The sequence below is a fragment of the Phaseolus vulgaris genome, chromosome 6, assembly GCF_051622355.1.
Source record: "Phaseolus vulgaris cultivar YP4 chromosome 6, ASM5162235v1, whole genome shotgun sequence".
In the NCBI taxonomy this organism is placed as follows: Eukaryota; Viridiplantae; Streptophyta; class Magnoliopsida; order Fabales; family Fabaceae; genus Phaseolus; species Phaseolus vulgaris.
The window spans coordinates 34,367,019-34,391,282 of record NC_143503.1 but is presented as its reverse complement, the minus strand read 5'-3'; the positions used below and the strand labels follow the sequence as shown (position 1 = coordinate 34,391,282).

The following is a 24,264-nucleotide window of genomic DNA, read 5'->3' as shown; positions in this document are numbered from 1 at the left end:
TGAAGAACAAGAAGTTGAGGTTGGATTTGAATTGGGGGCTCAAAGTGAAACATCTGCCCTAGATTTGGCACAGGTGGCTGGTCCAAAAAGTAGGATGATACTGAATCCATCACTGATTAAAATAAAAGAAAGAATTGAATCCATCATGTGAATCTATATGTGGAGAACTGACAACAACGTGCATCTTTTTTTTTAATTTTTAATATTTTCTCGTAAATCAAGGGTATCTTAAATTAACTATGCCCATGTTTGATTTGATGTTAAATGAAGTCATATGTGATATATAATTTACATTCAAGTTGAAATTATTTTGTAATTTTTAGTTTTTAAAACAAAATCCAAAATTTTAAACATTAATTCAAACATACACGGAATGATCGATTTTTGAGAGATATATATTTAAATTTATCAAATATCTCTTTTTATATTTTCCATACATCTAAATCTAAAAGTTAAACTCTTTGCATAAACTAAGAAAACAAAATCATGTCCCAATTATACTATATTAGTTGTATAATTTGTACAATATGAGAAATAAACTTAAGAAAATGAAAAGTATTATTTTGGTAAGAGAGGAAAAAAATTAAAATTCATTGACTCTGCGTCAGATCATTGATGTGATATGGTAGCATATGAGGCAGTGTGATGAATGCACCATGATACTATTTTGCACCCATTCTTGGTGAAGAACAGCATTGTTGTGACTTGGGAGAGTGAGAGATGGTGGGACCCACATCAGGATGATGAAATGAGAGGAGTTATGTTTATTACTATTTCTGCCAACCCAAGACATTCCTGTCAGAAAAGCTCATGTTGTTCTCCACAGGTATCCACAGAATGGTCCTTTATCTATTCCGCCATCAAAACAACCACTTTTAAAGCATGTTTGGTTTCTTTTATTTTAACTGGGTCTCATTCTTCATCAAGTTTTGTCTCTATTTTATGTTAAAACATAATTTCAAATAGAAGGAAGTATAAATAATTCAACTTTTTAAATAAAGAAAATTTTAATGTAATTCATTGGAAATGTTTATGATAAGATTAATATTAATGTATTACATTTAGAACCCAAGAAAAAATGTATACTTTGGTAACATAGACAATGTAACATATATATAGATTATTCCTACAATGTTTAGTTCACGGTATATTATGACTAATGCACAATGATTGTTTTTCATAAAATAATAATAAAAATTTCAACAATAAAACAATCAACACTATGTTTTTGTAGATGTCTTCTTTAAAACTTGAAAGATCCTGAATTAAAAGAAATAAAATCCATTTTTTATATACATATTTATAAACAATATTTTTACTTGTAATAATTATCATAAAAATAACATTTTTTTTTTCAAATCACTCCCTTGTAAAACTTATTCTATTAGAAAGATACTTACTTGATTAATATTTCCAAAAAAAATTATATGTTTACTTTCATTTTAAGTGAATGATTAGAATTGCTGATATTTAATATTCATTCATTTATGACAGCACACACTTTAATAACAATGATAGATTTTGTAATTTGAAGTATATTTAGTGGGATCTTCAACATATCTCCTTATACCAAGATTAACCAATTCGTATGTGAGACTATATATTTATGAGTGGTCTAATAACATAAAACAAATAAAAATGAGTGACACACTATAGGCTCAACAAACTCTAGGGCTCTGTTTGAATTGAGAAGAGAATTTGTGAGGAGGGGAGAGAGTGAATTTGTGAGGATTAGAGAGGATGTTTGAGGATATGTGACGTTGTTTGAATTGAAGGATGATAAAGTGGATTTGTGATGATGGTTTATTGTAAGTTTACAAATTTATCTTTGTTATTAAAAAATATTTGAATAATGAATTATGATTTTTGTGTGTGTAGGTTTGAATTAATTAAATATTTTTAATATATAATATTCATAATTATTTATATTTTTTAATAAAAAAATAAAAAATATAATAGAAAATATTTTTGTGTTAAATTAAAATAAATTTATTAAATATATTAAAATTTATGAAAATAATATTTATTATTATATTCATTTGTTACTTTATATAACTATATATATATTGTTGATATTATAATTTTATTTTTTTATTTAATTATTTTAATTATTTATAATTATATGTTGTTATTAATAGTATAATTAAATATTTTTGAAATTATAAATAATAAATAAATTTATATAATATTTAATTTTGTATATTGTAATAAAATGCATGCACAATGATATTTTGGTAAAATACAATAATCCTACATCAATCCCCACAAATATTTTCATTTTGTGAATAATGAAAAAAACCATTCACCCTCCTCCCCATCCACCCTCAAGACCCTTGAAACAAACACAAAAAATAATCTCTCCCTCCTTCCTCATGGAAACAAACACACCTTAAATGACTGTGATACCATATTGAAATGATAAATCAACCCAGATACGCAAATTGACTTAAGGAAAAAAACGAAGAAGAAAAGAAAGAAAATATAATCATGATTCATTGAATAAACAACATAAGTGAGAAAGTATGTTTTCTAAAAAATAGAGCACCATAAAGATCACTTTCAAAGTTATGACATAAACGCTTATATATAAGATGAAAAGAAAAAATGAAACATAGTAAGACTATCTCGTTATAGGATCTTGTAAAGATATCATAATACCAATAACATCTTATTTTTAAAAACTAAAATAACATCAATAATTTTAGTAATTAAATATATCTTTTCTTTTCTCTAGTCAATACATATATATATATATAACCAATCTCAACAGAAAATAGATAAAAATACATAAAAGAACTGTGAAAGTAATAATCTGAACTGTTTTTACACTTGTTAACTTTATTTATATAAGAACCATTGAGATGTAAATGTAGGAATGAAATTTTGAATGGGAAGATAGATGGTGGAGAGAGATCAACTGATAAATTTTTTATTTGATCAATGCAAAGTGAAGTATCAATCTCTAAAGCAAGACCAACATATTCTCACTCTTTTTTGTTCCATCCTTTTTCTACTGCCTGTTCTCTTCACACTTTAAGCAATCATTTGCACACAAAAATGGATAATGCCTACCTCTATCAACCCTGACACAATTCCTTTTACAATCAGATCTCATGTAGATTCAAATTGAAAAAATAGCAAGTAGCCTATGTCTTGTACATACATTGATCGATCTTGTGAATCTATTCTCCTTTTTTCAATATATGGTCTCTCTATTTATATAATTAGCTAACTCGGCTAATGATATCTGGGTTATTAACATTAAGAAAGTGAAAGCTTGGTGCTAATTTCCTGGGTTTCTCTGTAATGATTCATCTTGCCACCATCGCTTGCAACTGTGTAACTCAAACTCAGTTGCAAATCAGGTAATTGTTGCTCGTCTTTCTGCATAACAAATCAAATAATTGCGTGTCAATATGGTGAAGAAACAAGGTAGACAACCTTCTCATTTTTGTTGAAACCTAGTTAATTTACCTTAATCCGAAATGGGGGATCAAATTCTAGCTTTAAACTGCTGGAATAGTTGCGAGGTTCATTGGGTTTGTTAGATATATATTCTGTGACGCTTGTGTTGTTCACAAAGCTCCACTCAGTTGGTTGAACAGCGTGTGATCCAGTTTTAGGAGCAACAATGGCAGGTAACTTTTGAAACTTGGATTGATGATTGTTTATAATTTCTAAGGGAAGCCACCTTTTCTCATCAAGCAGTTGGCTTGGTCTCGTAGGTGTATCCTTTGGTTGAATTTGGCCCGAAGCTATTGGTTTTCTAAAATGTTGATGATTGATGTACCATTGCTGGTGCCTAGAGATGATTGCAGACAAGGATTATTATAAAATAATTTTGTTAAATTTTCTTTTTGTAAGACAGTGGAAAACAAGACCAAGAATTTGAACTTGAACTGTAATTATCTGACCACATCTTTTTATAGTAACTTATTGAAAGGGTCCCCATTTTAAAGCTATGGTTGTTTAAAGTTATTGCAAATAAATTAACAAATAGTTAACTAGTAATATGTATTATTATAACTAAAATATCCATATTAATTAATTAATCATAGTTAAGAAAGAGAGAATATTAATAGAAGAGAAGAGTTAAACTAAAGATAATAAATTTTTGAAATAGCAAACTTTGTAGAGAAGGAGAAAATGTAAAATTGTAATAATTTAAGAGGAAAGAAGTAATTTACAAGAATTGGTGAGAAAAGGGTAATGCAGCATTGTTATTCAATTATATTTTATCATAAAAATTAACAACTTGTATAAATTATAATTGATAGAAAAAGATGAAAATATTTTATAATGTAGGTATTTGAACAAACCAGATGTAAATGAAGTTATATAAAAAGTATGTTACCTTGAATCGGTGTCATTTGCATGGGAACGTGATAGGGGGAAGGGGGTCTGCATGAGACTTGGGAAATGACAATGTTTGTCGAATTGAGTTGCCAGAATGATTCCACCATTCCCCATCTTAAGATGTTGTTGAGGACTCATGGACTGATGAAGCATCACAGATCGTACCCTTTGGTTCGACCTTTGACTCAGTACTGCAAAATATAAATGAATTGTCAAAGGTTCAACATATGTGTTTCACCAAGATAAACAAACCCTAACCCTAAATCCTTACTAGCTACATCACCTTGAACTTTGATTAATTCAGGATTCGTTATTGAAAAAACCCTACCCTCCCCATCGACATTCTTTGTTCAGTTTAAGTTTATCAAATTAGAATCTTATTTCATGAACTCATTATCATTACAAATTATTAGAAATTAGTATAGTAGTGTAGTACCTTGCCCAACCTCGTCAAGTTTCTTGCTTCGATACATCTGAAATGAGAATTGAATATTGATTATAGATACATCAACTAAAGATGCGTTTGAATAAACATAAACATTTAATTTAGTAACTTTATTTTGATAAACTAAGCTTACAAAACTAACTCGTGATTTTAACTTATGAAAGTAACTCGTAATTTTAACTTATGATGTTTTTTACAGTTCATCTTAACAAACGCTAGGGTAAAGTTTATCAAAATAAAGAAAAATAGTTTATAGAAGAACTGTCCGATATGATCAAATAGGCTTGAATAAACATTTTCAAATACTTGCTCAATCATTTGGAATGGACATTTGTGTTGACTGAGGATATTAGCTGCACATTTTATACTTGTAAAAACCTTTAAGGAAAAAGAGAATTTATCTCAAACTTCAATTTGTGCTACCTGCAAGTGGCTCTTGACGTGAGCAATGCTAAGTCCTTCCACATTCATTAGCTGAAGCACCAACTTGGGTGTTGCTCCTGCTCCAAGTAATATGCAGAGTTGAACGAAACGTGTTAACTCTTTCATAAGAGAGGTTTCATTTCACATAACAATTCGTATAACTCTTTGGGTTAAATATGTAAGTAGTAATGTTTTGGAAGATATACAACTTAACAAATACTTACTCTCTTGTCCACCAAGTCTTTCAACAGCATGCATAAATGAATGATGAAGTTCAGGAGTCCACCGAAGCCGAGGCATCTTGGATCTAACATATTGTCTCACCGTTCCTCTTCTCTCATTGCCTTCTCTTGAAATGCTACTTCCATTATTTGCTGAAGTTCCCTCATCCTTTACTTTCTCAATATTATTCTCGTCGGTTGTGAGCTCATAGCCCTCTTCTGTACTACCGTTGGTGTTATCGTCACTGCAAGCTTCAGTATTCAAGTCAAATGAAGAGCATTTCTGGGAACATCCCGATGAAGCTTCCTCATTGCTATGAATCTCATGTCCTTCTGACATGTTTACTTGTTGTTGCACGGGTTTTTGCCTCCAACCAACTCGACTTTTTTGGTCCTTTACAAAGTTGGAATTTCAGGTCTGAAACAAACAGGAAATAATGTTTTAATGTGCAGCATATTAAAGTAACGTGAACAAGAATGTGTAAGCCTTGTGAGGACAGGCTGTAATTTCTCAACAACAATTACTATGCTTTAAATCTGTTCAAGTAACTGCACGGAAATGCTATGAATTGATGGTAAAGTAACTGCAGTGAAAATTTATGGCAAAAAAACATTTATTATACTGGATGGATCCCCATTACTTACAAATATTATATACACATGTGTATGCATATGTAAATAATTTACTGCTGAATAAATAGAAGTAGTTCGAAAATCAGGACTTCAGTAAATAATGCAACCAAACTTCTCTACCGCAGAAGAGGTGAAAAAATGATCTAATGAATGCTTAAAGAATTTTACCTTATAAGTACCTTTTGTATGTAAATCACAAATTCATAAGTTATGGAATACTCAAGACTCGTGTAGAAAGGGGTAAGAAATTAAATTAAGATTGAAGAAGAAATCCGAACAACAAGACAGGTGAAAATTGTGGGGGTAGATATGAATTCGTTTAGGTCTCGTTTAACTTCTTAAGTCAATAAACTCAATGAGAAGTGATTTTCATTTAACCACTGATAACACCAGGTTCCATCCAATAGGTTCCTGGCATACAGAAAAAAGGATTCAGATAATTTGAAAAATAGCAAGTTCGTAAACCAATACAACACTTTATGTGAAATGGACAGTCTGGATGAGAACAAGGTGTCCAACACACACAACATATAGTAGCAAGAGATATATGATCACACAAATGATGAGGAGATCAGAGATTTTCAAAGTACAGTCTGACTCATCATACACAAAACGTATCTTGCATGATTAGATAAAAATGCAGCATAAGGAAAAGAAAATGAAAAATTATCTTTGGGACAGAAGTTGGGAAGTGATTATGAAATCTTCAACAAGCTGCAGCGACAGGAAGACATGAGCTATGGTAAGAAAAGAAAAAGAAATCCTAAGAATACCCCTTAAGGAAGATGGGAAAGAAAGTGGTAAGAATTTATAGATTAAATCATTAATTGGCTGCTAAAAGGACAAAGAAACAAATATAACCAAAAGCATAGCAAAAATATATGATGTTTAGGTGTTTATCCTATTTTTCTCCCCTAAATAGTAATACTAACCATCTAAGAAGATGATGATATCTTTCTCTCCCAAGTCTATAGATCACGTGTTATGTGCAACTGCATATCCAAACATATCTTCAAACCAGTTATCTCTAGAAAGCTCCATCGCCCAGATAGACTAAAGGAATGTTTCTTGAAAGGATTGAAGTGGAGTCCTGGATCATATGCTGTTCTTTTATGGGTGGAGGGTGTGAAAGAAAGGGATAGGAGAAATTAAGGGGATGAAAATTGATGCCTGGTTCTTTGTGAAAAATCATTGATTCAACAGCATAATTAATTAAGACTGAACAAGTTGAAGATGGTAGAAAGACTAATTGGTTTCCAAAAGAAAAATGAAAATATTGAGAATAACATAATTCGGACAGGCTACTTTTTCAGTTTAAATTGCAATAAACCTACATAATGGATACAGATGCGGCTGGTCCCTTTTGTACTGTTGGAAATCATGTGACAACTACCACCTTCTCTCTCTTTGCTTCACTCTCTTTTCCTTGACAGTTGTTAAAATCTACCACCCTTCTCTCTCTTCTGGCTCGTGATTATCTTAATTGTTTGACCTGTGCTAAAGACCTTGTTTTGTTAGCTAGGTGAATATTTTGTCAAACATTCACCATGATAACTATAACCTCAATCTTTGTGCACGTATTGTGGGGTTCAATCTTCATCAACATACTTCAACTTTTTGCTCACCTAAACTTAGACTTTTCCCTTATTTCAGAACCACTGTTTTAATTTTACTTTATTTTTCTTCAATAATAACACATGTTTCCACAGGCCCCTTTCCATGTGTGTGAAACTATGACGTCCGATTTTTGGCAAGGAATTAGCAATTGAACAGCCTAAATAATGCAGTACTTTGGGGATGCGTGGACTGTAAAATAGAAAATTTTGGTGGGAAATGTGCATAAACAAGGACGTGTAGAATTTAGTGTTTGAGGCACTTTCATCTACAACTGATGATTGCATTATAATATCATTGATGCACATTCGACAATTTGTATTTAACTTTAATATTAGTGCATGAGCTATGACTAGAATCTTGACTCTACAACTTTAGACTTCCATGCACGGGGAGGGAACAGGAGAGATTATTATATCAGAGAGGTCGATTTATCAACTCATCCAATAATGAAGAAAATTATTCATACACAAGCATTATTGGTCAAAATATACTTTCTTTACATAACTTGGTACTGTCTAATTAGTTAACAAATTATATCATTTATCTATGTGATATCATTTCACTTTTTATCTATTGTTGTGAAAAGATGAATTATAGATGGGAGAGAAATAGGATTCGTTAGCAATTGTTTGACAATTGAATTAACTTTCTTCCAAAAGCAACTAGAAAAGGGTGGAGGAAGTTGAAATTTTCATAGGCTTTATTGACTTCTGATAATCAATCGGTACACACCCTCCACTACATATGGTTTAATCTTTCACTGTCTTTGTCAGTCCAGATTCCATACACAGCTTTCTTAAAAATGAAAATAAAAGCTTCAGAAAGGACACAACCCATCATAACAACTCACAGAGTAAACAATACCAGTTCTTATTTGCCTATATATTGTGTGATGTACATATTTGACCCAGCTACAAAGTATATATAACCTACATCAAATTTTTTATCAGCATAGCATATATCATTTGATTCAGGTACTTTATCATCTGATAAATGGTGGATCTGAAATGATCGAAGTTGATTAGTGTATAGGATTATCTTTTGTTATCACAGCATGGTACAGATTTTTCTACTAGGAAATATGCTATAAGATATAGCTAATATTTTCTACTGAATTTTTTTGTCTGAAAACATTAATTTAAAATGTTTTGTATACGAATTGGTTAAAACATCCTTAAATATTCCATTTCTATATTTTGTGAATAAAAGAATCCACACTGTTAGTTAAATGAGGAAATTTATATATACAAGTTGGGTAATTAAAAATGAAGATGGTGGGTATAGATATATGGTCCAAGGAAAGTATGTATATTATATATAAACAAACAGGGAAAAGTTTGTCTCTCTCGTAACATGTGCTGAGCAGCGACATGGGACATATTTTGATTGTTTTTCCCTCCAATTCAAAAGCTTCTGAGGCTCCTCCCTTTAAAGGGTTTGATTTGTTTGTCCCAGTATCAGTGAGAGTACCTACTACTCTTAGATTTTTTGACACAGCAATTTGGAATCAGTTGCGTTGAATAAATGTGCTTGTTGAGTAAATGGTTGTGCTAAGGATGAGACTTCAGTGGTGAGTAAATGATGACAGATATGGAAAGAAATAAAGTAAGAAGGGATGAAAATATGTATCAGATATTAAACAACTCAGAAACACAAGTTTCGTTTTGTCTTGCATGTGCGCCAGAGTTGACATTCTTCATTATATTATACTAATTGTCACCCCCTTACTACCCATTACTAATTGACACCATCATTTTTTCTTGCACTCAAATTACAATTTTTAAAATATATTATTACTATTTTAATATAACCTTTTATTATAAAAAATAATTATTAAGTAAATAAAAGTAAAATAGTGAGTGTTAAAAGGATATTTTTTAAAACAATATATATCCATTTACTTTTCATCTACTTTATTCTTTTTACTAAGTTTACATAATTTCTCAGGGCATGTGTTAGCACTAAATATAAAATAATATTAATATTTTTTAATTTTTCACTATTTAAGTATTTTTTTCTCTTTTATGACATTTCACTTAAAAATATACAGTATCTTTATAGTGAGAAAAATATGTCAAATAATATGTTGTCAGAGGAAGCATATTACTGTTTATGAAATATTTATATAATTTTAGTGTTCATGTATCTCTTACAAAAATAATATCACTAAATATTTAAAATTCACAAATGACCAATTACATTTTGGTTCTTAGAAAGTACAATCTCCCTCCCCTAAAATAATAAAAAAAATACAAAAAGGCTATCAATTAATTTCTTTGAAAGTATTTTTAATGTTAGCCATTAAATAGATCCAATTATATATAGAGTTGTTGAGAAGTAACTGTAGTTACTGTTGTAGATCAATAATGCTACAGATTTTTTAAGAACTGGGACTAGTATAACTAGTGCAACAACAAAAATAAAAATACAGTTTTTTTAAGCGTACGTAACTATTCTTAAATTTAAATAAGATGAATGAATACATTTGAAGAGATTGTTTTTATTTATACTATTAAATATTTTTGGTGCCTGCTTTAGTTAATTTGATTATGGGTAATGTTTGGATCGTGTTGATTAGTGAGATTTTGACACATAGAAATAATTGTTTATCTAAAGGGAAGTGGTTGATCATTCTGAAATTTTTTTTCAGGTTAAGGTTTGGTCTTGAACCTTTGGTATGTATGCATTCAATTTAAAGTTACTATTAGGGTTGATATTTTTTTAGTTGGTAGTGTAAGGATAGACACTAAGAAGACATTTTGAGATGTTGTTTGAGTATGAGAGAATGTGCATTTGTATATCTTACTATGTGTGAGTGTTGAATCACCCCTTAACTGATCCGGTTTAATTATTTGTTTCTTACTGATAAAAAAAAGTATTAAACATTTTTTATTAGATAAAAAATTAAAAAAAAAATATGAAAATAAAATATTTGAATAAAAAATATTAAAAATATTATTTTTATTGGTATGATTTGTCAAATTCAATGTCAAATTAGGAGTGGGTATAGTAAGCATGGGATGTTGCACTGTATTTCTAGAGGCTTGACTTAAGTCACATAATTTTAAACAATTTTTTAGAAAAATTAAAATATTCTTCAAATTTTCCTATTTATTTATATCTTTTTTACTGATAATATGTACTAAATTAAGATGATGTAAAAGTATATAGTTTAGGGTTTATCTAAACAAAATAACTGTATCTTCAATTTAATAAAGTACATCAATATTTAAAATTTAAAAATTGAAACTAAAATAAAATTTAGTTAGTAATGTTTAAAAAATACAATTTTTTCTAAATAAATAAAAATAATAATATAAAGTCTAAATCAAATATTCAATACTAATTATAAATTTTTATTAATAATAAAAATTATTTTAGATATCAATAATTTTTTAATTTATAAAATAATATCTAACTTAGTCAAATAATTAATTAATTTTTATCTCTAAAATTAAATTTTATTTAATAATTTTTTAATATTATTTTATTCAGCACATATTAATCTAAAAATTATGTTAATTTGATGTATATTTTATTGAGTTAAAAACATGGGTCCTAATTTTCTATTGGACCCTGATAATAAAATTTAAAAAATAAATTAAATTAAATTAAAGTAATAATTCTAAATTAAGAAAATAAATAAAATACTTATTTTTAAAATTCAAATTTTAAGTGAATTTCAATGTTTACAAAGTCATATATATATATATAATATTAATAAAATATTTTTATTTTTATTTTTAAAATTGTAATTATTATTTTTTAAACAAACCAATCCATCATCAGTACATAAACCCATTTGAATTACAAACTAACTGAGCAGGTTAAAATTGATCTACTTTCTACTATTTTTTTTAAAATTTTAATCTAATATATTTTATTAGTTATTAGAGTAAATACCTAAACCTATTTTTTAAGTTTTAATAAAATATTCTATTAAATATCGTTGAATTTAATTTTGTTTAAAGAAAAGAATATATTATATCTTATTAACACTGAAAATATTATTTGGATTAGATCATGACATCATCAAAAGGTTATACTAAATATTTTTCATTTTATCTTTTATTAAATAATTAATTTATTTAATAAAAAAATCTCTCAAAACAACCTTCTACTTATCCAATTTTTATATCTTTGAATCTTATATTACTTTATATTCAAATTTGAATGTTTGTGTAGTTTTGGAGAAATACATTTGATTTTTCCAACTTGTAACATTTAGTGGATAAAGGTAAATGCAGGTGGATAAAGGTAAATGCAGGGAGTTCCAAAGAAATCTTAAAATGAAGACTTTTTATGGTTATATGTTTATGTTTGAATATTTAAAATTATATAAATGATGGCTAAAACCTACTTAAAGAAAAGTAATTGGTTCAAAAGTGAAAGCAAGGTAAGGCATTGCAAATTAATTCATTTGTATGTTTGCATGGGATTCTTGTACGTTATTTATTATAAACCTTCTTAAATATAAATATCAACTTATCGATTGTAAATAAAAAAATAGATTAACTTTAACAAATTCAAAATAAAGGTATTTTGGTAAATTTATAATTTATATATTTAAATTTATTTATTTTTCATTCGCATCAATTACTCTAACTACAAACTTCTCGACTTTCAACTCATTTTTTCTGCATCTAATGAACCTAATTTCACCATTTTTCCCTTCCTTTTTTTCCCTTTCCAACATACCCCTTATTCAAACAAAGCCTATTTCTTTTTGGGCTTATCTAACTTGATCTGCATTGGTTAGTTTGTGGGAAAGAGAAGACTGCTTATTCCTCCATATGTTCTTGTGCCACTCCATAAATTTTTCTTATTCCAAAAATATCTTTTTCAATATTCTGGATTATATAATTCGGAAGTCTTTTTCTAGATTCAGAATTAACTTCCGGATTATGTAATCCAGAAGTCTTTTGTGATTAGCTTCTGGATTACATAATCCGGAAGTCTTTTCTATACATAAGATTAACTTCCGGATTATGTAATCCGGAAGCCTTTTTTTCAGATGTGTTATTAGCTTCTGGATTACATAATCTGGAAGTCTTTTCTAAATATGAAATTGACTTCTGGATTATGTAATCCAGAATTTATTCGGATTACATAATCCATAGGCTTATTATTTCAAATCGAAGGGGGTGAAAAAAATAAGATAAAATGGTATTTTCATATTTAGTATGGGGGTGGTACAAGAAGGTATGGAGGTGTAGGAAGAAAGAGTCGAAAGAGAATCATGGTGAGGTTGTTTCTTCCTGCACTCTTCCATTTTTCCTTCCTGCATCCTTACATTCTTTAAAATACTCAAATTATCCTCGACAATTTTGAGTAATTTTAGAATAAAAATGTTCCGTAAGCAAAATGTGTTTTTGAAATAGAAAATTTGGAAGACAAAAAAATTATTTCAAAATATTTTTTCAAAAACACATTTTTTTTTTATTTCCAAAATGGTAAATCCAAATTCATAAAATGTGTTCTGAAAAGTATGTTCTGGAAAAATTTCAGAAAAAATAATCCAAAAATTATTTTTAAAAAGGATAAAACAGTTTTTTTCAAAAAATGATGGGGGTGTAAGAGAAATTTGTTGCGGTGTAGGAAGAAACACCCTTGTGGTGATGGCAGAAGAACTTAGAAACGGGAACAGCTAGACTAAGAAGCTTGTAACTCTTCTAAAAATGACGACCATTGTTACTAGTTTCTTGCGCCTTTTCTTCTTTTCCTGAGTATTGGACGTCTCTTCTTTTTTAATTTTCAGCAAATGATTATGAAACATTAGAATACTAAAATGAATCAAAACAATACTTACAACCACAACACAAATGAAGAATATGGTTTTTCATGTACCGTGCGGCACTTAAATGGGTCTAGTAGATAGAATCTCTTCATTCAGGTTAAAGAAAGTTTCGTCCATTTTCATCAATTAGAGCCTTTAAAGCACATTCATTTAAGACAAAACACCTAAGTTCGGGAACTGTCTTCTATCCCTTCGATTTCTTTCCATGATGACTAATTGCTAATAGAGGTACTAGAATTTTCCATTTAAAACATGTCTAAGCAAGTTCAAATTGTGACCAATGATTATCATGTTGCAGCTATTCCTCTAATCTAAGAAGGATATGTTAGAACAAGGATACATAAGGCATTGCCAACATTAACTGCCATAGTTTATCATAGTATGTACAGTTATCCACCATACAGATCAGATGGTAAATTATTCCCAAGATGTACCATCTGCAATTTATATCCCCATCATACTTAGTTTCTAGTCATGCCTGACTAAAGTTAATAAACGGAAATTAGTTATATCCTTCATCGTCTGATTGTGGGGCCTCTGTACAGACCTCTTCTAACCACCAGGTTTTCAGGAGCTTGAATCTCTTCTAACCAGGTCACTTCAGATGCTTTTACCCCACACGACTGATCCAGGTCAACACCTTTAACAGTAGAAGATGTAAGAAAATAAGTGCTTCAGAAATTATTGCAAGATTGAAAGAGCGGGAGGGGGGAGAGGACAGTAGAAGGAAGAGAAGTACCTGGAAGTTCTTTCCTAGGTGATTTCCTGAAATATGAGCAGTGTCTTCCATCTTCTGATGAGTAAGGAGGGGAAAGAATGTCAAAGAGAGCACATGGGGTTAAGGCTTTAAAGCAATGAATGTTGCCACCCTTGCTTGGATATAGAATTGTTGTGTTACAGGGTGCACTCATCTGACAATCTTTCACAAGTTTTGCTGGTCTTGCTGCAAAAGTAGAAAAATCTTGAATATCTTTTCTAGTTTAGCAAATACTTAAGAATGGGAATCAAGCAAAAAAAAAAAAGTTTCTTGAACTAGCATAATCAGTAAAAACATCACCCATCAAACCATCTAAGCAGCAGCAAATTAATCGAAACATCTATATTAAATTAGCATGCAACAATATGAAAATTCATAATCCTCTATAGCATGCATCATTATAAGCACTGAAAAAGGTTTTACCCAAATATGTTATCTTTTTTCTTCTTACACTCCTATCCCCGTTATTGCTCTTATAGATTAACGAAGAGTGTCAGTATGTTTTTATGTTATCCTACTCTGATCCAGTCTATGACCAGTGTCCACCATTGCATATCAGCACCAAGCTGTCCAACCTCATTGAGAAGTCTCAAGACCATCCCCTCAAATATGCAAAGTCAGGAAAACTTCTAATTTAAAAAAATTCTAGAAACTCTATGTTAAACTCTAAAAGTCAAAATCAAACCCATCAAAAAGTGCAGCAAAATGAAAAACATATATCAGAAACAAAGTTTGTGCATGACCTTTATATAGTCCACTCGAATCATACCACATGATGTCTTCTAATAGATAGCAATTTCAAGGAAAATTACAGAGCAGATAATCTGCTACAGTATTAATCACAAGATTAGCCTTCTATTTCCATAAAAAAGTGAAGGGTATAAACGCAAGAAAGCAGAAAATATCAAGTTAACTACGGCAATTAGTTGCAGCTGCCTTAAACAATTTGTCTGGTAGAGACATGTTAAACAACTGAAATTATAATTAAGAAACTTTCATCTTTGAGAATAACAAATTCCGGTTAAATAAAATTCACCATAGATTAACAAAGGCAGTTTTTCACAGTTTTATAACAATTTAGAAAAAGATGCTCTAAACCTTGTTCAACCAATTGGTTGCTCAAGTGCAATGCCTTGGCTCTTAAGTATCTTTAATTCACGCTATAAATCATAAAAAAAACATGTTATTATGTCACCAGAACTGAACCGAAAAAACATTATAAAAAAAGAAACAAATACGAATGTGATTGAGAATTGTAATATAGAAAAGGGTCCAGTGAATGAAGTCAAATTATATAGCTGATGAGGAATGATTGTTCAACTTGTACTTTCTAGGATAAGTGTGAGCATGAAGATATTCAAACATTTATCCTTAGGTTGTGCACGATGTTATAGCTTATTCTTTACCCCAAGGATATTCACAGTTCACACAGCTACAAATAACATTTATCCTTAGGTTATGCACAATTTTTATAATATAACATTCCCAAACAATTTCAAATAAATATATTTAGGGAAAACTACCTAAAAAAACACCATTTTATTTTTACCGTCTAATGTTTACAATGATTTAGAATGCTTTTATTAAAATTATGAAATCATAGTCAGGCTACAATTAATAGATGGTTCAAACATTTCAGTGACTAACATCACAAAAAGGATAGACCAAATTTATAAAAGATTTAAGCTGAAAAGATAGTAGACAATGGAAAAAGAAATGAGGAAATAGATTACAGATAAAAGGTTTGTGATCAACTTCAAATGAAAACTAACATTATTTTCAATCATAATATATATTCACTTGAAGAATAGAAGTAAGCTTGAGCATCAAAAGTTGCAAGACTTGGTTTTTATTTAAACATAACCAAGTTCTTAAGCAACGCTTTGACACTCATGGTGTCATTGATCCATCTTCTCAGATGATATTGGTGGTAATAATGAATGACTAGTGGGAGAAATGGGAGGAGATGACAAGGATGCCAAAGAGGTTTAGGTTCATTGATGATGACATTGACAACAACTTGACTTGGGGATATTGCCAATTTAGCTGATGTGCATGAGACTTTGGTTTACAGTAGGCGGTGAGCAAGACAATGGATAGGTGCTGCTGCACTTTTAAACCAAACATTGTAAATTGATGAAACTGTCCAAAGGGAGAAAGAGGAAACAATCTACAGCTTTCAAAGTAGTTATGATGTTAATGAAGAAAATTTGGATTTAGAAGATGATTGACGATTTATATTTCTTAACTAGTAGCTAGGAGACTAGGAAACTTATATTTGGTTTATATTTACTTCTATGTTCAATTTAAGACATCTATCGTGTATGCACACCTATGACTTTTTGTTGTTATACATTGGCTAATATGAAGAGAGTTGCTGATTTGCTGTGATATTTGTATGATTCTGTGAATAGAGTTGGTACACATTTAATCCATCCAATGCATGTCTATATGAAGATTTGCTGTTATATAGGACTATATTAAAAATAATAAGAACAGTGGCTGTCCCGCTTTATACTGTACCACTTTAGTTCTTTCGAGGTCTGCTGCTATCTAGAATTTAAAGCATTGAGTTGAAAACATAACCGATGGCAAAACCTATTCAGCCAAACCATTGAAAGATCATATTTAACCAAAAAAATTCTGATGCAACTATATCTTAGGCCAAGATTCATCAATTTACGATATTCAAAACCAATTGTTATTGCTTTATAAAGACTGAAGCATGTGTTCATCACCTTGAGATGAATCATCTGATCCAGGTAAATCCAGCCAGTCATAAGCCCTTACATGAAAAGAACCATAAAGAAGCTTACTCAAAACAGTCATTCCAGGATGATTATGAAGCGGGATAATAGAACCAGGGGCCATACAAAAGATTCCCATCTGCAAAAGAAAAACTTCACCCTCATGATCCAACCTCTACATCTAAATTCAGAAAGGAAGACTCCAAACAGATGAACAAGAAGATTGTCAAAAGCTGTAAACAAAAAACTTACAGAGAATTTGTCACATTCATGCAAGTGGATGTACTTAATAGGAGGTGGATACTGATAACTTCCATTAGGCCCCTTTTTGCCATTAGTACCATTCAAAGAACCTTTCCATCCACGCACCAGTTGTGCCTCTTGTTCGAGACCCACATTAGAAGGCTTCAACTCATCTAGCATGGAAGTGAAATTAAGTAAAAAAACCTTCAATGTGGAGCAAACAGTAATTTAACAAGCATCTAAAATCAGGCAGTGCATTATACATTTCACAGAAAATTATAGTGGAACATTATCGAGGGTAGATAATCAAGTGTACCTAAAAGGGCTTGAACTTTTTTGAGAGCTTCTTCTGAAATGGGTCCCTCAGGAGATAAAGATGCCTTGCAAGTATCATATAATTTCTGAACAATTGGCATTATGTAGCAACCAAGTACCACCCAATGCTTCTAAACCAATCTGAATATACAGTGGTTGATGAATTTTAAGAATCCAATGAACCAAAATGAGGTGGATGTAATGTAAACTTGGATCCAAAATGGCACTCGGGTCACTTGACTTTATATCGAAAAAGTAAAAGAAACAGCTTCTTTTCTACGCAACAAAAATGCATTTGCGTAATTGATCAGCTCAACTCCATTCAAGCACCTTGACAAGGAAAAATCACCACAAAATCAGAATAAAATGAGTTCAAAACATATCATATAACGTCGTGTGTGATAAAGAGGTACAATACAACAGAGTAAGAGAGAAACCCCAATTAGGAATGATGGCTTTGGTGAAAAGATAGAAATCTGGAGAGGAAGGTTTGAATATTAAACTGCTCTCGCTCAGGCTCACGACAACATCACAACATCGGGGTGGGCACTGAAGAGGGACCAGAACAGAACAGAGCAGACAACAAAAGACACTTGCACAAAACCAGATGTCGCTTTTATAATACCACCAGCTATGCTCGAATGGTTTTTCTTTTTTCAAGGGAAAAAGATAAAAGGATAGAAATGTGAGGTGAAAGAGGAAAAGAACAATATTGTAAAATTAATAAAGTAGTATAAAATACAGCTAATTATTTTAAGTACAGTAGAGTAAAATTAATAAATTAAAATAGTAAATTTACATACTAAAATGAAAATCACAATAGGAATATATTGAAAATACATCTACATATATTGAAAATCACAATAGGAATTATGCTTCTAATGGTTGAATTGACATCTTAACTATCTTGGTCAACCTTTTCCTAATGAATGTCAAATTGCTTATGGTATCTTTTCTTTTTCATTTTTTTTTCATTACCTTTTTTGAAAATATTTACCTTTTAAATATTTTATTTTAAAAATTAGAAGAATTGGTGTGAAAGGAGAAAAACAAAATGGATATAATGTAAAGTCAGCATATGATTTTCTGAACCACACTACGGCAGACAATTGCAATTTTTCTCTCCAAATTACAATCTAATTAGGTAGAATACTAATCATGAGATTCTATCATTATTAAATTAATTGCATATAATTGGTACAATATTGTACAATATTGCATATAATTGGTACAATATCGTACAATATTGCATATAATTTGATAATTATTATTTTCTTAATACTCCCTCAAGTTGGTAGGTGAACCTCATTAATTAGGTAAAATACTAATAATGAGATTCTATCATTATTAAATTAATTGCATATAATTGGATACAATATCGTACAATATTGCATACAATAATTACATATAATTTGATAATTATTATTTCGTTACCTTATTATGTGGAACACACATCCTCTCCAACAATTAAACATGTGTCATGAAAATGATTGAAGGGGAGAGACCAACAAAGATTAATGTAGCAAGTGGTTAGGGTTATCAGATAGTGTATCAAGTAGATGAAACTGTCTAACATCTGCTTTTTAGCATGTAAGGTGTTTTATTCTATGGTATATGTGTGATAAATGGATTGGAACCCAATCAGTTTATCACAATAACCTAGTGGAACATTTTCTAAATTAGAAGAATGAGTGTGAAAAGGAGGAGAACAAAATGGATATAATGTAAAGTCAGCATATGATTGTCTGAACCACACTGAAGAAGACAGTTACAGCTGTTACCTTATTATGTGGAACACAAAGCATGGAAATTGTTGAAGGACAGAATACCAACAAATATTAATTTGGTAGCAAGTGGATAGGGTTATCTGATGTTCTTTATGAATTCTGCTAGATGAAACTGTCTAACATCTGATTTTAGCATGTAAGGTGTCTTATTCTATCTGGTACATGTGTCATAAATGGATTGGAACCCAATCAGTTCATCACAATAACCTAGTGGAACATTTTCTAAATTTTAAAAATGATAAACATAATACAATTTGGAAAAATATAAGGGTAGCTATTGTGTGCATGATTTGGAATCACATAAACAACCGGATAATATTTAAGCAAAAAAATAGATGGTCAAGAAGTTTTTTGTATGGCACAATTGAATACCTAGGTTTGGCTATCAAATAAAATACTTAGAATTAAGTTTTCATATTCAAACTAGGTATTGTATCCAAAAGAATGTCTTAAAACTCTATGATTTAGGTGTGAGACGGAACTTATTAAATTTGTATAATGCGAATACATTCCAAAGTATACTAGGATTTGTTTACTCATTTATATAGAAAAAAGGGGTAAGGTTATGTTTATTTTGGTTTATTGGCTAATGGTTGAGTGAGATGGGCAACAAGAAGATAAATAACAACATATAATCTCACCAAATTGGTAATTGGAGACTTTGGACAAAATAACCCAAAACGTTAGAACAGTTTCATCATTTTAATATAGATGGTTAGGTTTAAAAAATACAAACCTTATGTGGTCCGAAATAGATTTTTTTTTATTTGGTTTTAATTTAAATATTGGACTCACAACTCCAAAATTTTTAAGACATTTCAACCATTTTTGTTTCTTTATCAGTGTAATTGTGTCAATATTTACTTTAAACAATTTTTTTTTCACTAACATTTAAAAAAAATAGATTCATTACCTTGATTGGTTGATACAAAAGTCAAATTTCAAAGAAAAAAAATCTTAAATATCAATAACTTTATATTATAAATAAATATTTACTTTAGAACTAAAACAAAATCATTGATCAAATGAATTTGGATAAAAAAAATTATGAATAAATTTAAAAATTAAAAATTAAAGTCTATACAAGGATGTATTTAATAAATCATAATTAAATTTTTTGAAATGTTATATGAAACAAATTTTTATATAAAATTGTAAAAAAATAGAGATATTATTTAATTAATTTTTATCATTTTTAAGCACTTTACATGTTATTGTTATTTATCATGATGAAGAATAAATTAAAGTGAAAGTTACTTTTTGAGTAGGTAATTTCATCTTCTCATCCATATCAAATGAATAAGTATGATAGTCTCTTTTTTTGTTAGTACTATATGTGTTGAATCTGCAATTGGTGTTGTAATTTATTCAATCATGTACAGATTTGTGTGAAATGTTATGTAAATATTGCTGTGTGTATTATTGTTGCAACAATAAATAAATAAATATTATATTATCTTTTCTTATCATTGTTACAAAAATTACATATTATCTTTAGTTGAATAACTCCTGTTAGGAGAAACCTAAGTGTATGTTAGTAAATAAAAAAATATAAAAAATTGAATATTTTTCATAAAACAACATAAATGTTCAACTTCAAGTATATAGGTATGAGTGTTTTTTTTTAAGTTTATGTGATCTAAATGTCACAATAGTTTACTGAATATAAAGGACTAAAAATATTTAAATGAGAATAAATGGAAATGAGATGAAAATACAAAATCACGGTTGAACTTAGATAATACATCAGACTCATAATGGTGTAAAAAAGTTTAAGTAAGTGAGTGATTGACTATAAATTGAATAGTAAAAAATCAACCAAATTTAATATTCTAACTAAAATCAAATATATCTTAAAAAAAAAGACTGCTTGTCAATATTATAGTTTTAGTTTTAGATTGTCTTCTAAAAAAGTTTATCTATATCTATATCTATATATATATATATATATATAAACTTGTGGAAGATATAAAGTAAACACTATTCATGCTGTTGTAAAAAAAAGTTATTCAGATTCCAATGTCCAATTTCTGGAAATAACTCCAATATCGATGAATGTTGGAAGTTTCAAATTACATTAATGAATGTAGTTGGAAACATTATGAAAAAATTGATAAATTCAATGTCAGTTCTGCAAATTCAACTGTCACTCTAGCTTTCATGCATTGGAAACAAACATGGTATTGTATACTGATTTGCATGGTCTTCCTATATAATTTAATTTGTGTTAAAACTACTGTACAAAACATTAATAATTAAATACATTATGAGTTTTACTTTCTGACTGTGGTATTTTTTAAAACATTTTTTTATTTAATTGTTATTGTATTTATTGTAATGTAGAAATGAGAAGAAAAAAAAATTATAAAATTTTTATTAAAATAAAAAATTATACTTATTAGCTTCTAAGAAAAACTTAGAAAACACCTAATAAAATAACATCTTATAATCATTTTTATTACACATACACCTCCTTTAATCAATATAAGGATATTTAAATAGAAATTTCTTACAATAATATTTTAAATATTTTTATGAACTTTTGAAGTATTTATAATTTTCATAATATTCTATCATTTAAAAAAAAATTATGTCCAATTTTATTTCTATGATCAAAATTTATTTAGCTCTACTTGAGAAGGCATGCTTCTAGTCTTAAAGGACTGTTTCTTACACAACACTTTTTAAGTTGAAAAAAAAAATCCACATTAGATATCTAATTGTTTTTTTAAAAAAATTGATTTCTTTTTAAGTTAAGAAGGTTATTAAATAATACATTAAAACAGGAATTATCATCTCTCTTGCCTCTTGTTTTTTTTATTATGGCTTGTTTAATCTATTTCAAATTTTTTTCATTATGTCTTGTCCGTCTCAATTAACTATCAATAAATTTTATAGAAATTCTTAATAATTTATAAAAATAATCCTAATTATTTATAAATTTGAGTAAAAATTATACTTATATTTAGTATTTTTAACAGTTTGAATTCTCATTAAGTTTGTTATCTATGATTTGTCTTTATTTGGACAGAACTAATATCACTAACGAATTACCAACATTTTTTAATAATCGCTAGAAGATCAATTATTTTCTAGTGATTTTGTGAACCATTGTTACTTTCAATGGTTTTCAAATTTCAATTACATTTAGTGATTTCTAAATTCCTATTTATTGTCAGCGTTTTTTCAAACCCCTATTACTTCCAGCAGTTTTTCAAACCCATAACTCAAGGTTCTAGAAATGTAGTTATAATTTTTATCAGGACTTTATGGTGCAGGTTAAGCTATTCTTGAACTTTTGGTAGGTTTGGAACTCTTAGTGAGCACCTGCTCAAACTTAGTAAGGAAAACTAGTTTTATTTCTTTTCAATAGAACCCTAAGTTAGAAGATATGGATGTGGGGGTGACGTGGTCATCAATTCCAATTTTTTTGGTAAGATTGCCTATTTTTTTGTATATTAGAATTTGATTGAGATTAGAATGTGAAATTGTATATATGACAGATGCGTTGTAGAATTATATTTGTTTTGATTTGAATAAGTAAATGAATATATTTGAATAGTTTAATGAATAACTTAAAGAATAATATTTGATGAGTATTGGTTGTTTGATATTGATTTAGAGATATTGAATACATGGTATTATAGATAAAGTGGTTATATTAGAGTAATTTATCCAACTCTATCAAAAAAACTTGTTACTTGTTTGGTATATTCGATACCATAACAATTTGATCATTTAGAGTATGAGTCCAATCTTATACAATTCTTTAAAGTTAGGTCTAACTCTCTATTTTACCACTTCTACACTCAATGTTTATCAATTCCATATTTTAATAAACTTTTATTCAATAAATTTTAACATAAAAGTAATTTTTAAGTTTAAAATAATACAATAACTTTAAAACAACTTTTAAATCTAAAGTTTTTATTTTAAGTAATTAAATTTTTTAACTAAGCTATAAAACAGAGGTATGCAAAAACTATCCTATACACTACCTCATGTATTAGAAGAAGAAAAAAAATGGTCACATGACATATTACATGAAACTACACCAAGAATAAACAATGATAAATGAAAAAAAAAATGACAATGTGTATTGATCTAAACTAAATTAATATTAATAATATAAGATAATAGTCTATGTTTATGTTTACTTTTCCCCATCTTGCTTCTCTCTCATTTTCAAACAAATGGAAAGCAAGGGATTCAGATGTATGAAACTTACTTTTCAGAGACTTGGTGACTGCCTCATTGTTGGTAATGTGCATATCTAGTTTGAAGGGATGTTCAATGTAGAAGTTAAAATTTTTATAGGTTTGTGCAAGGTTGTAGGTGTCACTAACTTGGAGTAAGATGTGGTGAACTTAAAATATTAAAGTGATATGCACTAAAGTGTTGAGTTTTGAGGAATACAAAAATAGTGGACATGATACAAAGAAGGTTCATATAGCTATTGCAATCTAACCTCTTGATAGTTAAACAATTAATTTTTTCTTGCATTTCAGTTTAGCATACAAACATTTACCATAAAAAAAATTCTAAGTATCTCTATTTTTATTTGTTAAACGATCATATACATATATTTCAAAGAAAGCAATTAAAATATTTACAAATAGACAACATAAACGAGAGACAAATAGAAGAGACCCCAAACACTGAATTTGTAAAATGCACTGTAGTTTTCAAAACAAAAATGCACCACAGTTCTGGAATGAAAATGCACCACCTGAGAGTAAATTGTTCACAAAATTAAACAACACACTAAGGCTTTGTTTGGATTAGAGGGTGAGGGGAAGTGGAAAGTTGAGGGTGTAGAGAAGTGGAAGTGTGAAGAAAGTGTGAAGAAAGTTGAGGTTATTTGGATTGAGAGATGTTAGAGTGGATGTGTGAAGAAAGTTTATTGAAAAACGTAAATGATGT

General features: G+C 29.1%; 2 protein-coding genes across 3 annotated transcripts; both read right to left on the bottom strand.

The window, feature by feature from the left end:
* Positions 1-2,903: 2,903 nt before the first annotated feature.
* Positions 2,904-7,414, bottom strand: LOC137832486 (uncharacterized). 2 transcript variants are annotated; one of them, XM_068640679.2, is made up of 7 exons: positions 7,011-7,414; positions 5,449-5,863; positions 5,225-5,301; positions 4,793-4,829; positions 4,355-4,547; positions 3,475-3,802; positions 2,904-3,384 (listed from the first exon to the last, which is right to left on the bottom strand). In XM_068640679.2, exons 2-7 carry the CDS (start codon positions 5,783-5,785, stop codon positions 3,262-3,264), a joined length of 1,095 nt encoding a protein of 364 aa, XP_068496780.2. In that variant the 5' UTR covers positions 5,786-5,863; positions 7,011-7,414; the 3' UTR covers positions 2,904-3,261. The 2 variants fall into 2 exon arrangements, with proteins under 2 accessions (XP_068496780.2, XP_090160279.1); XM_090304153.1 differs by lacking the exon at positions 3,475-3,802.
* A 6,401-nt stretch (positions 7,415-13,815) lies between these two features.
* Positions 13,816-18,202, bottom strand: LOC137832485 (plant cysteine oxidase 4). Its single transcript, XM_068640678.2, has 6 exons — positions 17,992-18,202; positions 17,556-17,884; positions 17,249-17,412; positions 16,988-17,135; positions 14,232-14,435; positions 13,816-14,132 (listed from the first exon to the last, which is right to left on the bottom strand). Exons 2-6 carry the CDS (start codon positions 17,653-17,655, stop codon positions 14,008-14,010), a joined length of 741 nt encoding a protein of 246 aa, XP_068496779.1. The 5' UTR covers positions 17,656-17,884; positions 17,992-18,202; the 3' UTR covers positions 13,816-14,007.
* Between the last annotated feature and the right edge of the window lie 6,062 nt (positions 18,203-24,264).